The sequence below is a fragment of the Crassostrea angulata genome, chromosome 1, assembly GCF_025612915.1.
Source record: "Crassostrea angulata isolate pt1a10 chromosome 1, ASM2561291v2, whole genome shotgun sequence".
Classification (NCBI taxonomy): domain Eukaryota; kingdom Metazoa; phylum Mollusca; class Bivalvia; order Ostreida; family Ostreidae; genus Magallana; species Magallana angulata.
In genome coordinates, this window is record NC_069111.1 from 27,669,977 (window position 1) to 27,690,719 (window position 20,743).

General features: G+C 34.6%; 1 protein-coding gene across 6 annotated transcripts in view; it reads right to left on the reverse strand.

Annotated features, from left to right (window-relative positions):
- The window catches only part of LOC128172956 (protein TANC2-like), a 45,816-nt gene that overhangs the window by 16,250 nt on the left and 8,823 nt on the right, over positions 1-20,743 (reverse strand). For 4 of the 6 annotated variants that reach the window (XM_052838702.1, XM_052838724.1, XM_052838716.1 and 1 more), the window contains exons 3-5: positions 20,642-20,716; positions 20,198-20,355; positions 4,778-6,572 (exon numbers count right to left, since the gene is read on the reverse strand). In XM_052838702.1, coding sequence (XP_052694662.1) covers positions 4,778-6,563 — 1,786 coding nt within the window. In that variant the 5' untranslated portion in view covers positions 6,564-6,572; positions 20,198-20,355; positions 20,642-20,716. Of the gene's footprint in view, positions 1-4,777; positions 6,573-11,959; positions 12,198-20,197; positions 20,356-20,641; positions 20,717-20,743 lie in introns of those variants that run through there. The other 2 variants (XM_052838733.1, XM_052838708.1) reach the window with 2 other exon arrangements.

Below are 20,743 nucleotides of genomic sequence, written 5' to 3' on the forward strand. Positions count from 1 at the left end.
AGAATCGATATAACCACAAGTTTGGACCTGTTATACAAGGCCATCCCTGTCATTCATTCACTGCGATCTACAACTTACTGGGCGTGCATGTTCAAAGTCATTAGTTTTCTTAAAAGATATATTTCCTTATCTCTTCTTATAAAAATAAGAACAGTATTAAATTCTTACACAAGTTTTAAAATTTATAAGTATACTGTAATACGAAAGTCAAGTGCCAACCTACCTTGATATGGGTGAAAAGGTTAAAGCCCAGAGAAAAAGAGAAATTAAATCACATATTCATTCATATCACCAAGATTTATATGAACACAAGAATACTTTTCCATTTACTTAAAATTCAATGAGATAAATCGCAAATAAACAGACAGTGAAAGTTCACGATAGCCAGCTGAACTGTTGTAGCTTGACTGTATATAATCAGTGTGTATACACCTTTGGCAGGCCCCACGTCAAAACTCAATCTTGAATGAATGAACCATACATTTTTGTCAATGGGTATGATTATGCGCCATAAATTCCGAGCGACAACAAAACTTTCCAGTATTGCATGTACGATGTTCCACTACATCAAACCAGGCTTCAAGGCGATTGTTTTACCAACAGTCTGATGGGGTCATTAGAGAGAAACACTGAGTGATTATGTTAGACTGATGTAGTTTTTAACTTGTAAACATGTTCAATATCCGGCTTACATCGAATACATGTGTCATTTATGCCACACAGCAGACTTTACCTGTACCGGCAGGGATATTAAAACATCTCAAAATTCAATCAACAGAATTTGTCAAAAGTCAAAGAAAGAAACTTTTTTCTTCTTCAGGGAACATTTACATTAAAATTAGCATACATGTATAACACCTGAAACCTTCTTTCTTAGCAAAACCATAAAAAATTCCTCCTACCTTAGTTTTATAATTATTCCAACTAAAGCCAAACGTATCAAAAGCTCGGCCATAACTTGGCAGTAAATGACAGCTTACTGTACATGATTCATTTTAACAACCTTCATCAGCAATTAGAAATCCCCTCTGATAAAAACAGACCAGTCAATAGATAGACTACTCATACTTTCGGCCCGACACATAACACGGCGACACTGCATTTATCAGTGGAAACATACGTTTTATCTATTTCTACCTGGTCAGAATTCTTTACTTATCCGGCTGGGCTTTCAAATGGAAATTTACATTGTGGGAACTTTAATTCATGTCCCCAATCTTAAATCAACAAGGCCTATATATTACAAACATTGTTGTACAAGAATAAATTGCAAGGGGCAAAGTTTGAAATGTTTTAATTTTTTGTGTAGTAAAATACAGCATAAATATGAACACTTGGCGCTGTGGAATAATTTGTCACACATATACAGAGAGAGAATAATACTGAATGCATATTACTCAAACAGTTTCAAAATTGATAATAAAACCACTTTCAAAGACCCTTTGAAGTCAAAGGGCTGTTATTAAGAAGATTTTCAGATTTGGATATTTATATACAGGTAAAGGGTACCAAACCTGTAGCTAACCCCCCCAAACATGATTTTTGGCCTAGATTAAAATAAAAGTTTGTCGACTGTAAAAGTTCCAACAAACGGAACATTTCAGACAGGCTTACACTTGGTATTTACTTTATGACACTGAACAAACAATGCTGCTATTTATAAAACCAACGCACTGTAAATTTTGAATGGAATTTACATAAGTCAAAAAATTAATTACTACCTCCGGTTAAAATATATATTAAAACTTGTTCTGTTTAAAACTATTAAACCTAGGTAAATGAAGACTCACCTTGATTTATACACCTTGTCCTTGCATCATTGTTAAAAATACACTTGTAACAAGGTTATTTACCCCATACATCTAAGAGAGGTAACTCTTCAACTATTGATTGAATTATAAAACCAAGTTCACTCCCTTAAAAATCATGCCATTTTTCAATGCATCAGAGCACCTGCAATCTTTGTTGATAAGAGTAAAATGGAAAAAAAAAGAAGTTAATATCAAAAGAAATGAAATATACTATTACTGCGTGAACTGAAATATTTCTTTGTATTATATGCCATGCAACAAAAATAAAATTGCAGTATGTTCAATTGAACACTCAAAGTAATTTCCTCGAAAGTAATAATTTTATGACAAAGTGCATTAAACTCTCATCTTTCAATGGCATGAGCCCTATACACACAAATTTTCATCTTTCCATAGCATGGAACCTAAAAAATCTACAAGTAAATGTGTAATACTCAATCCTCAGTTCCCGACTGCATCATCTATATTAATCTTTTTTCCCATATATCTGTCACCTTACACTTAAAAGTACACACCTACCAGGTAGATACATGTTTTGCAAACAATGCACATTATTAAATCTCTCGGCATTTATCACGACAATTCTCTCTGTTTTATCTGTTTATCAGCTTGCTGAATGACAACAAAAATCCATTTTTCATGCTTATCAAATCACAGGACCACCCCGGCACCCACCTGTAAGACAAAAGATTGTCACCTGTTCCTGTTGTCTATGGGCAATTCCTTTGTCTTTTTTTTTAAAAACAGAAAAATCCATTTTTTGTACTTTTCAAAAGACAAACATAATCTATCGTAATTACAAAAAGGAATCTGACTTCTCGTATCATTATTAGTCAAGAGAAAGGTTATTCAGAAAATAAATTAATGTACCGTGGTAAATAAAAAAAATAGCTAGAGTAGCAAAAAAATGCAATTATTTCCTTACTATATATAGTGATGAAAGTCAACTTCTATATATCCCTTCCAAAAGAATATAAATTGTTCACGGTTTACATGAAAACTGAGACACGTACCTTCAGAATCAGCATTATAATTGCAGAAACATAAATGCACTTGTCACAAATTTTATAACTGTCAACAGTAATTCTAGATTTTCTAATTCATCTGCACAGCAATGAAAAGGTAAGCATTATGGAAATGATCAGCTTGCAGCTGGGTCTGCATGAATATAGTTTGTAGACTAATGTTTCCTGATATTTTGGGGGGATTTGTTTGTATTCACAGCTCATCAGAATTCAATCCTAACATTGATAAAATCTTACTCTGGTATCAATTTATGTAGACCGGCCAAAATATAAGTAACCCCTCAGCTTTATTTACCAATAGTAATTCAATCCTTCTTCTTTGTATAGTTTTCATTATTAAATACCTGCAAATTATTAGCCCTGAAATAATGTGGGAATTGCTAAATATGGTTTAATCTTCTTAAATGGTGTGAACAAATAAAGAGTTTCGACTACTGATGATTTACATATTAACTGGTATACATTTAATCATTTCCATAAAGAACCCGGTTGAGTGCTGCATGTATCAGCTTTAGGAGATGCTAAGTTATTCAATGCAAATCAAAAATCAATCCATGAGCCGTCAGATTTAATAGAAACCTAGCCAATCAAAAATACCAAAAAAAGTCACTGTACCCAGAGCCTGAGAAGTTCAAAAAGTATCATTTATAGAAGCCAAAAAATGAAACTGTTTCATAATTCCTTTCATACAATCTAAACTTCAAACAAATGTATTAGTGGAAATTTTGTGACTTATTTAATATCTCAATAGACATGCAGTACAATGAAGAAAATAAACTACACAAGTCCATTTCAAAACCCTATTTTTCTTTTGCAGATATTAATGCACAGGAATTAGGATCAAAACCTTCGTAATTAACTAATTCTTGCTCTGCCCCTCTCTTAATTTCTTCATTTTTTTTCTATCTTATTTATGCTCAATCAATTGCATTTGAAATATATTTCAATTACTGGTACCAGTAATGACATATGAAGCCAAAATAAATAAAATTAAGAGAAAAAAAAATTTGAATTGCTATAGACAGCAGATCAAACATCTTATTGCCCATTCAATGGCTATTGATGTGAAGGATTCCTGATTGACAGGAAATGACTTTTTTGGGGAAGCTCTTTGATCAAATTGCTCAAAATTAAACAGTCCTGGTGTTCAGTCATCAAAACCAAATCATCACAGCTCTATCTCACGAATTTCAGAAATTTTGGGAGGTGAGGAAAAAAATCCATCACGTAGTTTCACGTTTGAAAAGTTCCAGAGAGAACCACAGCAGTATTCTTAGTTGTGACAGCCCTGCAACTGTTCTGTCGCAACTCTTTGGCTTATCAAATACAACCAAGAAATTTTCAGTTGATTAAATTCTAATGCAGCTATTTGTCTGTATTGCAATTTCCCCAAAAATATTATTCAAACATGCTACTTTGTGAAAACAATTATAATTAATTGAAACAAACTCTCTAATTGATAATGAACTTGACAGGTTAATACAATTTTACATTTTGTATGTGTGGAAGCTTATATACACCAAATTTCAAACCTTATTAAAAGCTTGACTCTATAGTGCTGCTGTGTATAATGATGAATTATCTGTGAGTATACTATCGTGAAGCTATAATAATATAACATATAAATGATTGCCATATGTCTGCTACATTTGATCAGGCTATACGATACAGATTTGTTTTTATTGGCTATAGGTCAACACAAGTCTACAAAAAGAGGTTTCTAAATAAATATGAACCAATTAACAAAGTCAATATATGCAGCTTCCTGTTAATAACCAGGTCATTTATTGCCCTCATTTTTATCAGTGATTTTATTAATTGCCCTGAAAGAAGATTCAAGGCAAATTTCTTATTGCCCTCATGGAGAGAGGGAAGAGAAAATGGTCATGCAATCCTTCATTAATTGTATGAAGGGTGAAATGCCTAATTTCAAGGACTTACCAACAAAATCATCACGCTTTGTTTCAATGTATCTATGTTGGGATGGTAAAACTGGGTTTAATCCCATGTCAGATAATGACGTAACACTGTAACTCCACAGTCGGTTAACCTGTGGGGTCTGGGGATACCCTGACCCCACACCACTGTGGACTCTCCCACCGTCTCTTGCCACACTCCAACTACTACTGCGGCTACGAAATCCCAAATCTTCCACATCCAAAGGCGAAATGTGCACATTTGTGTAATCATGTCTAGAATTTAAGGAGACACTTTGACTACGTTCTCTTAAACCAGTCTCCTCTGAAACGTCCTCATATTTTCGTGAGCGCATTGTCAAGCTTTCATAGGATCCCCACAATTCCCGATTGGAGGGTACACTTGAACTGAGAATCTTATACTCATCAATATTTGGTAATGCTCTTTTATTGGGGGTGATTTTAGGTGGAGTCACATGAACAGGACTTTTTTCTGGTGTTTTTGATATATTCTCCAGACTCCTTGAACTACTGTTACTTTCATTTCTTAAGTCACTGTTAATTGTAAGTTCTGTGAGTGCATTAGTTGCAGATGATCTGTTGCTAGGTGATGCAGGACGGTTACATGGATACAAAGCACTGTTACTATCTGATGAATGATGTGGTGACCTGTTGCCAGGCAACTGCACAGTATGGTTGCCAGGAGACAAAGCACTGTTGCCATGTGATAATGATAAATGTGGTGCGGTTAAGCTACTATTAGGTGAAGGAGATCTGTGTAAGGAAGAAGCAGATTTGTTTGACCGTCTGTCAGCTAGAATAGGTATAGACTTACGATCTGGACTATTTTGACCCAGTTCTTCACCATCAGTTTTTAGAGCACGATAGACCAACATGCGTCTTGCCTGCACCACCTCCTCTGGTGACCTCTGAATGTTGACCTTCACCTTGGAGTCTGATGATGACACAATAGGCTGGGATATCCTACGCTGTGGTTCTGAGGGACTATCATTTCTTAAGGTGCAACTCTTTCTGTTTACATCACCAGCAGACAAAGATCCTGCTCTAACTCTGAGATCAAAATCACCACTGTATCTGTTCATATGCAGGTGCTTTGGTCTATTTTGTCTTAGCACTATCTTCCCATAAACTGGACCTATTTTTTCGTCTTCATCTTCCAGTCCAACATTTCCTAAGCTGTGCAGAGACTGAGACTTACAAGACATGTGACCCAGACTCGCCTGTGACATTGACAAGTCACGGTTCTGCACAGCCAGTCCCCGCCTCTTTGAAATATCTGCTAACGTCTCGCGATACAGATCCCGGGAAATCTGTCTCATCTGTTTTGGACAGAGCCTGGGAGATTCGCTGTCTTTCCGAGTCAAGGACCTGCGGATGGTGTCCCGACCCAGGGTGTCCTTCTGTCTGGCTTCGGGAGGCACGCTGGAATCCAGAAGTGGAGGGAAATGTCTGGTGCGGGTTGGGCAGGAAGTTGACAACAACTTAGCAGTGTCATTCTCCTCTTCTCGAGATCGTCCTCCAGACCTGATAGTGATACTCTTCGTGGGACTAGAACTTTGGTTGCCTCCTGATGGGGGTTGACTATTTGGAGTGGGAACCCCTCCATTGTGACTAGAAAATTTGAAACTCCCCCTTTTGGGCCTAGTATCTGTAAATGAAGAGCTGCGCTCTCTTGGTGGACTCTTGCTTCTTTTACGAAATTTGGAGGTTATTCCCGTAAAAGATCGACTCCTTCCTCGAATTTCACCTCCATCGATCTCTTTTCTTGGTGAAGAAGCTTTATTCCCCATTCTTCATTTCTAAAATACAGAGAGAAAAGAACATTAAATGCTAACATGGTAAAAAAAAAAAGAGATAGAAAGGTCTACTTTAAATATATAATACAGGTTAAGATGTACAAGAAGATTAGGTAATTGACACCAAATTTACCCCCAGAACAGAGAACACACACAGAATAGATTTTCAAAACAAATATTTAAATACACCAAAGATAGAACCCTACTTCAAGTGCTGAAGTCAACTAAATCCTCGACAAAAATTTAATACCAGTACTAAATATAATTCCAATTACATTGTTCCCGAGGTAATCACTAAGGTTATGTTGGTATTCCAATTTTCCAGTTGATAAATTTTTTAACATTTAAACGCCCGGAGTTACTACTGGATTTTCATTAGACACATTATATATATAATATCTGCACAAGCCAACTTAGAACATCATTAATTTGATCCTATATATAGTAAAACTTGCAGACATAAGCTTCACTCTTTGACCCACTATTCAAACAAACTGTAGATCCATTTCAGTGTCAAGTATAAAAGCACCCTCACTGATCGTGAACATCTCTGATGCACAAAGATCAATCTCTTACTTGACATTGAATCAACAGTCTGAAAAAATACAGACATTCTGACTTGAGACATGGTCTCCAAAACAAGGATATTAATGGTCCAAATTTTCCGCCTTGACATGGCCAATGATATACCTACATTCACACATACCTGTATTACTCACAGAGAAAAATCCAAACACCCAGGAAGAAAGCCAAACACCTTGAGGACACACTAGCACACGTGACGCTATCGAACAAAGCACGACTGGTGTCCACTACCCGGTACTATCAAAGACTGCAGTTATTAACTGCAATGAAGACCACTGTAAGTATCACATCCTTTCTGAAGCTCTATCATTATAATAACTGAGGAATCAACAGTCACTCCTCAACAAAGATATCGGCCCCCATCAATTGGCTTGCCATCTCTCTCTTTCTGACATGCCAATATCATAGAATGTATGTATATACATCTACTAAATCTGTGTGTGTGTGATAGATTTCCCTCAACACTTTCTCTCCTAATGATTCACAAATGTTGATTATAAATATTTAATAAATTCATCTCTAGGCTAGCCCTTACACCCTGGTGAGCTCTGTGGATTTTTACTGCCTACGGTACAATCTCTTGCAGACAGTCAAAGGGGAATCTTGTCTAAATTGCTACTTGACCCCTGGGTTTTCTCTGTGTGTGCTCATCAAACAGTATAGCACATCACGATACAATCTCCTCTCCTTGACCAGTCCCAGCTCTGGAGACTAAAGCCCTATATGACCCAAGGCAAGTGACCTACAGGTCAAAAGGGTCATATCATTTCATTAATCTCCCATATCTAATTATGAAATTTAATCTTAATTTATATTTTAATATCACTCCAAGCTCAGAGAATACTTATGCACCAAAGTACACAAACTCATATCATAATTAATGTTAGATTTTCAGAAATCAATGTTATTTCAAAAACTGTCACATATGTGAAGAAACAAGAGAATGTTCAATATAATCCATTCAATACTATAGGCTAATTTAAAATGTTTGAAGAAAATTGTTTGCAGCATATTATAATGTGTTTTAAAAAAAAAACTAATCATTCAAAGGAAATGCTTTTTACACCACATGTTACAACCCCTTAAGGGTACACTAGCCGTCATGTCTGTTCTCTACCTACCACTTTTGATGTGAATAATGATCTAATCTACTGTAGTAACATGTGTTATACATATTGGTACATGCTGGTATCATTATAAAAACAAAATCAATACATGGAACTCAGTGGCTTTGACAATGACTACGATATATATCAATGAATCATATTTCAAACATTGTCAAATTACCAATGTACATATAGTCCAAGCCCTTCACGATACATCCCCACCCTTATCATACTACAAAAGAATTACACCATTTTCTTTATTCGCCTGTAGAGGAAGCCCTGAACAATATTTGTACAACAGATTTATCATACTACTATAAATCTGGCCTGTAAACAGAATCGAGGCAAGGACACCCAAAAGGAGTTGGTCCCTTTCATAGCTCAATGACAGATCATATATGAACTAGCAATTTGGGCAAACTGTGAATACAATATTAGTCAACAGTTTATACACACTTATCAATAACCTGTTAGGCCATTATAGCACATATATATTTGAATTTTTTCATAGGCAGTATTAAGTTTAAAACTTGGTTCTACCTAAACTATGTACCAGTAATGACTTTCACAATAGATTTAATCTACAATACTCACATGAAAACTATACAGGCAATTAATAGCTATAAAATTAAAGCCTTTTTGGATAAATACTAATGTTTATCGATTAACTTTCACAATAGATTTAATCTTCAATACTCACATGAAAATTACAAGCACTTTATGGTTGTAAAATTAAAGCCTTTCTAGATATAAATGTACTATTGAGATATTTCTAATCCATTTTTTAGAGCAATATGCCTCATCACACACAGACACCAGTACATCAAGCCGATGTTAAACATCTCAGTGATAATCTTCTAATCATATGATCTTCAAAAATACCAAGTTCAAAGTAAAATCTCATCAAATTCGTGTAACCTGAAAATTAGCCATCATCCCTTTGGGGGATATAAATGTTCCAGATGAAATCTCTGTTTCAAGTTTTCTAGACGCATCTACCAAATCCTTTCATCTGGTTGCAGGTTCAAATTTCTACAATCATTTGAAAATACGAAAGAAAAATATTGCAAAAAAAGAGGTCTTTAATGACCTACTTGCCCCATGATAAGAAAATATCAATCACATAAAATTTCATCTTCAGGATTCAATTAAACAAGAATGAAGAGAGCACTTCCTGTGTTGCAGACAAGTTTATCTGTCGTTAATGAGAAAGCCTGACCATTTGATTCCTAGGCACACTGCATAATCTCAATGCAAGAGAAAAAAGCGTAACCTTTATCATACTCTATTGATATATTCCTGGGAAAATTCTGAACGATTCGAAATTCATAAGACAGAAGAAGGAAAAGGGGCAAAAATTCAAAAAGCATTTCCTCTTTCCTACATGCTGCTTCAGCGATAGTTTTTACAGTAAAAAAATAACTGCATTATGACATGACATCTCATGGTGCATTAATATTACATAACTATTAATGAAAATGCTTACTATCTACTTTTCACACACATTCACTGCTCCATTAAAAAAATATTTATGTCTCTTTACTTTTTATCAAAAAACAGTTAGCAATGCTTCCTTCCTACCTTGACCTGTGGCAGAATATGAATAGCACTTGTTTCAATTTGTTACTGGACAGAGCAAGAGGCACTTTTGGCCATGTCCATCAGATAACTACTGGTACTGTACATCAGCCACCCACAGTGTTATAATCAGACCGCTGGTGTTAACTGATTAATTACCACACACTGCTCAAATCAAACAGTCAGTTATCTCAGCAGGAGTCTTACTGGACAGTAGACCCTTAAAACCGTAGAGCCAGCAAACTAATAGTGCTGGGTCACACTTCTGGACGTCAATAAAATGGGGATTGATATTTGCAACTAATCTGTACTCACCCTGGGATGATAAACAGAAATGGGTCTTCTCTAAATCAGCTGTTCCTATCACAGTTTGACTGATAAGGCATATACTAGAGGTGACCTCAGTTAACATGGAGTCAGATACAGTCTGACCCACATGCATAGCAAACTGTCATACACTAATGATACATCACTGTATCACTCATTCACACTGTGTCAATATCACAAAATTAAAAAACAGCTACTTATTAACTGAAACAGATAACGATTCCTTATATCTGTGTTGGGAACAAAAAGATGTTTAGTCCTTCATCAAATACAAGTGATATTATCACTGTAATATCCACTAAGAAAAGGCACTTCATGTTTTATTAGTCCTGCATATTTTACATTGGCCACCAAGGAAAAAAAATCAAACTGAGACCCCTGGGAGGTAAGCCTAAACATATCAAAGAATGTATAGACACAAGTTGAGTCTAGACAACCACAGACCCCTGGCACCTTGAGGCATGATGATTTCCAAACTGTACTTGTTTAATGCTGTCATTCTTCATCAGGTTCTATGCACAATGTCTCAGGCTGCACTGAAAACACTGACCTAAATCAAACTTTATCAGAAGTTACATGAGCATCCAATAAAATCTTATCACACGCACATTTATAACATAAACAGCTGGGACTCTAGTCAAAGCAACACTACTGTAAATGTTCAAAGTGTCAACATAATATATCTTTTTCAGACTTGTTGGAGCAAATTTAACATTTCTAACAAGTGAAATGCCATTTTAATTTACTTTGTTTTAAGGAAAAGAAGTGATCCCTTAAATTCAAACTGCTTTTTTTCCTCCCCTCTCCTTATCATAAATCACATCTTGGTTCCTTGCTCTCTGCCAGAGTTTGCCCCCAAACTGTTGTAACAATCACCCAGAGAGTCAAAATTAGAATAAAAGTTTCTTCCTATCAGTGACACTGCACATCAAGAAACTAGGAGCCTGGCAATAAAAATCTTGATACAGATATGAAAATAAAGCTAGATATTCTCTGAAGATATTTTAAACTCATCCTGGCTCTCTCAAAAAAGAAGCCAAAATAATGAAAGAGTATACAGGAAATCAGAAACAATACTTTAATGGTTCTACTCAAACCAGCATGTGGGTCTTTTAGCAATTTGAAGTGTTTAGAGAATGTTTTGTATCACAACACCCACTGGGCACCAAAAGTCAAAGAGAATGCCCATCCTTACTGGTGCACAAGCTGCAGAAAAAAGCCTATCAATGATGAAAACTATACCATTCAGGCATGGTGTACCAATCCCTGCATCCATCCAACATAACCACTATCTGATGAACATTGTAACAAATGGTGCATTCCCTTATCATTCAATGGAGAAAAAACAACACATTTACCAAACTCTGTCTTAAAGTGAGCTTGGAGTCAATAGATGGCTTACAGTTGTCGTAAAAGAGGTTTATGTACAAAAAAACCACCCTCTACCTTATCACCTTATCAGGTTAGGTCAACTTTACATTGCAATGTCTCTGATAAAAGCCTAATGCTGTGAACTGAACCCAACAATGCAGAAAAGCTTGTCAAAGTATTAGCTGCATTGGGTATTGACACTGTTGAAAGGATTACCAATGTAAATAATCTGACACCTTTCAATGGAATGCTGTGCATGCACTATTCTCGTAAAGAAACATTACAAAACATTGAATCAATTGATCTCTCCATGTGAGTGAAATTTTTCAACTGTTTTGAGATCATATACAAAATTCTGAAGCTGTGTAATCTTGTACTTTTGCTGGGTCTAAATGTCATTAGTGTGCTAAATTGTCAACTCACCTTACAAGCAATACAGAATCCTACAAACACAGATCACTATACACCCAAGAAGCTTCGCTCAGGATGTTTTCTCAATCAAGAAACAAAAACAGGCAAACATGGCTCAGATTTCCTCATCTTGAGGTATAAACTCTTATCATAAAAGAATTGTTCCTAAGGGAAAATATTGGCCTTAGGCTGAGGAGTGCTGGAGACAACAGCCCCGATTAAAATCTCCCGAGCACACTTCAGTTTTCAATATCCCACACAAAGACCCGTCTCCCTTTCAGTATTACGCTCGCCCTGTTTACCTGTATGCGATCACATGGTCTGAAACCTACGCTAGCCAGCAAAAATATTTTTATGGATGTTTGATTGGATCAATACTTTTTGCCATACTTAAACAAAAATGAAGTCATGAATTGTCAAGGTGAATAGTATCGCACAGAATAGGGGTACCGATCAGCTTTTTCCTGTTTATGAACAATATTTTGTCTGTTCATGTATAAAATAAATAAGCAAATGGAATATGGAAATGATTTAACCATAGTACTTGTATAAACATCACTAATCCGATTGGAGATTTTGTTTATGTATATAGTAAAATTGTTCAGCAAAACTCATTGGACATGAAAACTATCAAACCTTAGTACATGTACTTATAAAAACATCATTACCTGGTAATCCAATATTGAATTTTCTTAACTCATGAATAGATTACCATGTCTAATGAACATTGCAAAATGTAATATTTTTGCAAATCCTGTCAGCTTTAATAATTGTTTTGTTAAATTCTCAATTTCTACATTACTCGGCTTCACCATGATAACTGTGTGGGTGCTAGCTATAGTCTCACAAAAATTTGTGTGCACACTCAAGGACTTCAAATGAATGAGATCAATGTTATTGCAAAACACATTAAACCTTGATATCAAACTATGCATTGCATACATACATAAAAAAAATCCTCTCCTTTCAGAAAATGAAATATGTTGCACTAAATCAAAGAGGGGCATTGTGAATTTTATATTACATACAAAACCCAAGCTCTATTGATCTCTGACAACAAATGTTCCTTCTTTGCAAAGCCAACAAAAAGATGAAAAAGTTGTTCTGGAGTCAATCATTTTTATATCCCTCTATTCAATAAAACCACTGGCTTAGAAGAAAACACAAATGAAATTGATTTGATTATACAAGAACATTTTCTAAGGACATTGCAAAAACAAACTTCACAAATATTTCTTATGTAGCTCTCTTGAGAGTTTATTTAATAAAAAAAAAAATGTACAAAGCTTGACAGTTCAAATATTATTGAAATTTTATCAAATAAAAACTCAAATCCTTTTAAATCAAATAAGATGTTAAACTATAAATTTCTGTGTATTTGCTCTAGTAAACAACCAAAACAACTCAAACCTACATGTACCTGAACAGAAACAGAGCTATACCATCATGCTTAGTAAGGATATGCATGCAGGAAGTGTTTTGAAATATTGTAGGTAACAAGACAGTTTCACTATCCATCATACTATGACAGGGGTAATCATATCACAGGGAATGAAATGATCTATAGCTCTTAATGAGGACCCACATACAAGCCATGCACAACTTGTGCTGAAAATATCTAATAATTGTACTGTAACATTAAGTACATGTATAACAATCATACAGTACGCTAACTGGAGTTTTTTTGGGAAACTGAACATGTAAGCAATTTAAAAATTACGGAGCTGTTGATTGGTTTATGCAAGTGTTTGGACTCTCATAGGTAACAGAGTACCAGGTACAATCATGTTTGCAGGTGCAAAAAAAAGATAAATATCATACATGTATGCTTTAGCTTCCATATGTACTAGGTTTACAGCTATGTCAGTTGTACCCCACCTGTTCTGCTCACTGCCATTACAGTGAATCCCAACAAACACCGATGACCCAGTCAGGTTAATATGTGTGCCCAATCTCTATGTAGCAGAGCAGAAAGATCATTTTTGGACATGCCATAATTTGCATTTACACCCATCCCAAAAATAAAACTGACAACTATTTCCTTTCCTCATGGCTTTGCATAAATCCCTAACCAAGAGACTCTGAACAAAACTGAATGCACATGAACCTCTTTGCACATACCCTGAAGGCTCAAATGGGGCACATACACCATACACCTTTTATATCTGCGCCGTCAGCTCAGAAAAGAAATTAAAAAGCAGCCAACTGTCCAAGACAAATTACTAACTTCCTGTTAAACAGCCCCATGTCAATTTTCAATTTTGAAAAATTAAATGCCCTGTCATGGTGCTTCAAAGGGTACAGAACTGGCAATTTTATGGGTAACAAGCCATCAATGGAAAATCAAAGTCTAATGGGACATTGTGCCAGACTTCCGATCTGGATACTGTTATCTCAAGGGGATCATGTTGACTCATTCCAGACACAGGTATAGCATCATGATCTCTTGCAATCTCCAAAGAAAAATGGAGATGCGGGCTCTGCATAAAGGAAATCAAGAATATGAGTTCTCTGTTTACACCTGAATATCATTATACAATCTAGACCACATTAAATCCAATATAAAAGGAATTAAAGAAGGTAACTACAGAAGAAACAAAAGCTTAACTTATTTCCCATGTTGACAATTGTTAAAGACCAAAACTAATCTTAAGGTCTGACCTTTACTTTGATAATTCAAAAGGAGTGAATAATTAATCACCCCACTAATCTACCCTAATAAAGCCACTTAAGTGATATGATTAGGGAATCACATAATCTCTTCCTCTCTTCAACAATGCTGTGGTTTTGAATGATTCATTCAGCTGTACTATTATTTACATAATTATAATCCGAAGATTTCTACATTTCAAACTTGAAAAGGGGTATACCTTTGCCTCACTTTGGAGAATGGAGATTACATATAATTTAGCAGATTTGACAAGCCATTTCCTCTTAATCATGACCATTTATTATTGCACATACTTGCAGCCTAACCAAAAGAGATATTCGAACAAATCCTTTCATTACAAATAAAATGTTAACTCTATTTTTCTAGATGCACATTAAAAGACAAGTTAATAGTAGTTTGCATGACACTAATGCCTCACAAAGTAAAGGATCTGTACTGTATGCAGTACGGTGATGAGCAGATTTGTTAAATCACACCAGACACATGAAAAGGGTACAAAACTACAAATGGGGTCTGTTACACCCTACACTTGGTATAAGTGGACATTTCTTATGTCTGTCATACAAGTAAATAACAGTGATTATTCAGAATAACAGATTTGAAGAGTTCTACATTGTACCTCTTCTAGATCTGAGATCTAGCTCTTACACTTTTAATATGACTGAATATCTTAGAATTGTACAGTATTTCTGATTCCAAGGTCAAAACCTGCTGTTTAGAATACAATATCAATTCCACCTATTGATTTATCTAATCTTTATAAGCTAAACCAGTAAATTCAAGAACTCCAATTGCCCTTCAATTTCCTCTTTCTTTAACCTCTTTGTTCTATTCAGATATCCCAAAGGTCTACAGAATGAAAGATAAAACAACCTTTAAACAGAGAAATATGTTTTGGACCTTGAGTAAATTTGTCCACACTTCACTGTGGTCATTAGATGGATTTTATTGACCTATTCAAACAACAGGAAATGTCTGGCATTGGTCATTTTATACCAGCATTTAAACATAGCTGGTTATGCCACAGTCCTAACCTCAATCAGTCTATCAGCAAAGTAAAGACGTCCCTTCCCATATTGACATAGCTAGCTTTTTTCAGTAGGGACTGATAACAAAAGTGCTTGGCCCACACAAAATTAAGTTATCATTTATGAAACTTTGCAAGTGAACTGCTACATCCGATCTTTCACACAACTCTTTTCAGGAAATCAATAAAATTAAAACAAATATTAGCTTGTCAAAATTTTTCAGATATCTTCCTGAGCTCAATATTGAATGTGAAGTACGTAGAATTTTCCAACTATTGATAACTAATGGGAATCATAAGGAAAGTATTAAATATAAACAACTTTTGGTGCACAATGGTGAACTTTTAAGTGAAAATACTTAAAAGAAATATCCCTACAGGCATATATTGCTTGAGTTTGCAACCACATTGTGTGTTTAATTATGCTGAATGAAGGTTGAAATGATCGAGTCAAGTAAACATTTTAGAAAAAACTGATTACCTTCCACACTTCCTCTGAGGGCAAGAAAAATGTATGACACACATTAAACATTACATCATCTACAGAGCAATTTAGTGCAAATACATGTATGTACACCTTCCTAATAGATCACTTGGATATAAAACTCAATTACATGATTTTCACATACCAATTAATAATTAAGGTCAATTATTCTCAGTACTTCAAATAACCCATATCTCTTTCTTTCTCCATGAATTAAGCATATGGGAACAAAATCATGAAATATTGTTCAATTAATTGCAATTATCATTATGAATTTACTAGTTTTTTCTTAATCTAAATACATGTACATTGAAGGCCATGCAGATTCTGTAATACACAGTTAATCAAAGGTCTACATGGTTGGTACATTTCCTTACCCCCCTACAAGCAGTCTTTAGATCCCTTGTTATCAGCTCTCTGATCAATCAACTACTTCCTCACGTTACAACAGGAGCTATGAATATCAAAATATTTTGCAGAGATAGTGGGCTACCAGTTCAGATACCATTTATCAGTCTTTATCTTCTATACTAATTATAAAGATCTACCTCACAAACAAGGAAAATGCCCATGGGCTGCAGCACTCACCAAACAAATGCTGAATGATTATCTTGCACTGTACCAATGAACAAAAGCAAAAAATTTCACCCTATTGATTTATAATTATGTCCGCCATAAATATATCTCGATCACTTTGATTAAAAGATTAGCTGCAAAGAGAATGTGCAATTTACATCCTTTTCTTATGCAATTAGAAGCTTGATCAGCTAAGCAAACGGGAATTACATAATAGGAATTTTTCTTAATGATCAAACCTTCTTCCTGACAATAATAAAAAGGCCCTTTCTAGTTGTTCAAGGCCAAAGTACCGGTAATTATTTTATACTTAGCCCAAAATGCATGTTAACAATAAAACCAAGCTCATGAAAATATGATGCTTTGTAATTATGTAATTGACTATGTCCATTCATAACATGTATTACGCCTCTATTTTGTTGTAAAAGCAATTGTTCAAGCAATAAAAACTGCAGGACCCTTTTATCAGGTTTACAAATTGCCTGAGAATAACACCTGTGTAAGGCTAGTGCAGGCAGATCCTGCACTACATGCCATCTGCAGTTCAAGACCCAAAGAAGGCCTAAATGCAGATAAGTATCCCTAACATTCATCTTTCTTATTCAATCTGTACAGCAGTCTGAAGCCCTAGACATCTTAATACCCTGTTCAGAATCCACACCATTAATCTTCTATTGTATAAAAAACAACCACAATATAAGCCCCATTATTATCTGAAATTGATAGCACAGAAAAACTTAGAGTCCCAGCAAAAAAACTGCTTCTACCTGACAAGGTGTGAACCAGGCACCTGTGGTTCGAAATGTTGTCTTTATCCAGAGGAAATAATTTATCTACTGTCAGCATGAAAAAAGAAAATCTGACTCCTTGTGGCCATTGTCTATCACACCTTGATGTTTATAATAAAATATTACACCAATGTCTTTGTGTGGCTTGACATACTCCACCTAATTTACCATGATTAAAAACCTGACCCATAAGTTTTTTATTCAACTTGCAGAAAAAAGACTGAACATACATACCTCAATCCTTACTAAATGATCAATTAAACCACACAGCAGGAAGAAAGTTCAAGAGACATCTTTTACAACAAATTTTAAAAGGCCAATTTATGTTCAATCAAACTGAATAAAAATTTCCACGATATTAAGGTTCATACATCCTAATCAAACAGCAATGAAAGTTCAAACCCATGTTAAAAAGCCTGCATGAGTTTCTGATATCACTCTATATCCCTGCAATCATAAACATTTCACAACAAATAATATCCAAGTGTTTAAAAAAAAAAGATGACATCTAAAGTTAAGTGTAAAGAAACTCACCATTTGTGTAAGATTCCTAACAATAATATAATATCACAAAGGGATGAAAACCTTTCCAAGTATCCAACACAACTTTGCTAATTCACTGTTCCACACATATACAAATCTTTATAGATTTTCACATATACACACGAACATAAAATTAAAAGCCATGCTGGATACACCTCAAGTTAATCCGTCACGGCGTTGTGAACAAAATCACTCCCACTCTACCTATGCTTGTGCGAGTCTGTCAGCCAATCAATGAAAAGATGGACGTTTAATGTACGCTGATCCATATCACACTAATATGTGCTTTTGTTATCATACCCACTGGAAAATTCTACCTGATCTTTTATTTTAGAGAAGAAAAAAAATGACTACTCAGTTTACAGATGTTTGTTATGATACCATGTTTAAAGTCAGCGTGTATACTCTTTGACCTCAGCTTGCAGCACAGTCATTTTTTCATTCAACAGAACAAACCTACTTATTGTATGCTGTTTCCAAATAATTTAAATATTCATACATTCTCATGTCATCAGAAATTCATTAAAGAAATATGACCCAAATTAACATTACAATACATCTTTCTTCAGTACTGAAGATTTCAAACTGCAATTGCTGAATCGAATTCAGACTTTGACAAGTCGCCTGACTTCATTAGATTACATGCACATTCCATCAATTTCCAGAATCAGCTTCTCTATCAGGTCTTTTCATTCTTTACTGAGATAAATTTCCACAAAAAAATCATCTGAACTTCAAGTACATACAAAAAAATCTTCTAATAGTAACCATTCAGAGGAAATCTGAGAAACATGAGCATATGTCCCTTATCTTCAGTCTTATCTCAATGAATGGTTGTTATAAAAAAAAATCCAAGTTGAACATTCCTGGTCCTAATGTAGCATACAATCACCCAAACCCCTTCTAAAAACCTCAAAGTACTTTTATCTTGAATGCATGCACACTTAAATTGGTGTATATTTTTGACACATAGAAAATTAACTCAAATTTTAAAGTAATGAAATGAAATGACCCAACAAAATTGTATTGAGAGCAACTGAACCTAGAATTCTTAACTAAACTTTTTAAGATCACTCTTTCTAAATGTTTATAATTTTCATGAATGCAAGATAAAAATTTAACCCTGCTTGTAAGAAAAAGAATTTTTTTAAAACTTATTAATTTTAAGGAAAATATCTTTATAGATGAAAATCCTTTGAATTCAAAGTTTCAGTTTCAAACCTACTATTTCTGACAAATCAAATTCACATTTAAATATATTAACAATGCCCATAACCATTTATAGAAATAACTTCCGAAATCTGAAACTTAATATTTGAGACATCTCATTTTTTTCCCTTGAAATGACTGAAGAAAATGTGAAAATACCTGAGTAATGCATGAACCTGCCAAAATTTAGGGATTTCCAAACTGACAAGGCTATGACGTGTAAAACGATAGAATATATGCAGTTACATTTAACCTGTAACAAAAGTATTCCAGGAATGTCTGTTATATTTAACTATGAGGCAACATTGTTCCATGCGTGATTACTTTATGTGTGAAAATGGATAAATGGAATGCTTAAAATCAATACTTTCTCAGAATAACTTTTTTATCTCCAAGATATACTGGCACATTCATATTTTAAAGCACAATTTTTTTTTTTTTTTTTTTAAATCTAAAAGAAAACGTGCATGCTCAAATAAAAAAATAGAGGAATAAAATTAATTTTTATTTATGAATGAAGCCTCTCTCTGCAGGAATGAATGGGTTTTCTGTGAGCTGTTTTGTGGGAATTTTAAAGAATGTCGAGACGAATACGAGATAAAAAGACGCAGTAGATATGTGCCAATGCATGTTGAGCCATTAAATGCACATGCAACAAAGAACAATTCAAACCGGACAAAGAGCAGGTAGACGACTGATCAGATCAAACAAAAATATGTCCAACAACATGGACTGAAGATTCCAACACAAGGAACAAGATACAAAACTTATTCACCAAGAAATATGTTTACTTCATGGCCATATAATGTTAGTTTGGTCATCTGCCCATCAATCATGTGAAAACATTCTAGTTTTAATTAAGAACATGCATTCCCTCCAAAGAAAACACTGTCAGATCAAGACCTGGGAGTTTTGAAAAATGTATCATTAAGTGAAGAAACCAAATAAATACCTGAGAATTTCTTTGATATCTTCAAAGGTGACAAGTCTTCTTTCTTCTTGCTATGCTGCCAATCCCTTGTACACTGTAGCTCCACCAGTATTACATAAGTACGATTTTCTTTTGATATCGGAATCAGCTTGTGTAGGAATTTTTACTGTGCTTTAACTCTGCACACATTTTGACGATAAATGCACATTACACTTAATTGACAAATAGCGAAACAACATTGCACAAATTGCAGTTATTAGTCGATGTAATTGTCACACACCCACCTCTTAATCTATTAAAAGTATGGGAGGAAGGAATATCTATTTTTTTTTCGCAATGAATCATATACAGTTTCTAAACTTTTTTCATATTGCTTAGAAGTCATACCGATAAACAAAATACCAAAGTCTAAAATTATATCCCTAAGATTTTTTTTTAAATCAAAAGTTTAATTAATATACTTACCAGGTATCTGTATGCTCTAGGTTTTTGCAAAGCAGCACTTTATAAAGCAGCATTCATGAACTTCAAGCATTCAATCTAAAACAGAGATGGTTGAAAATAGAG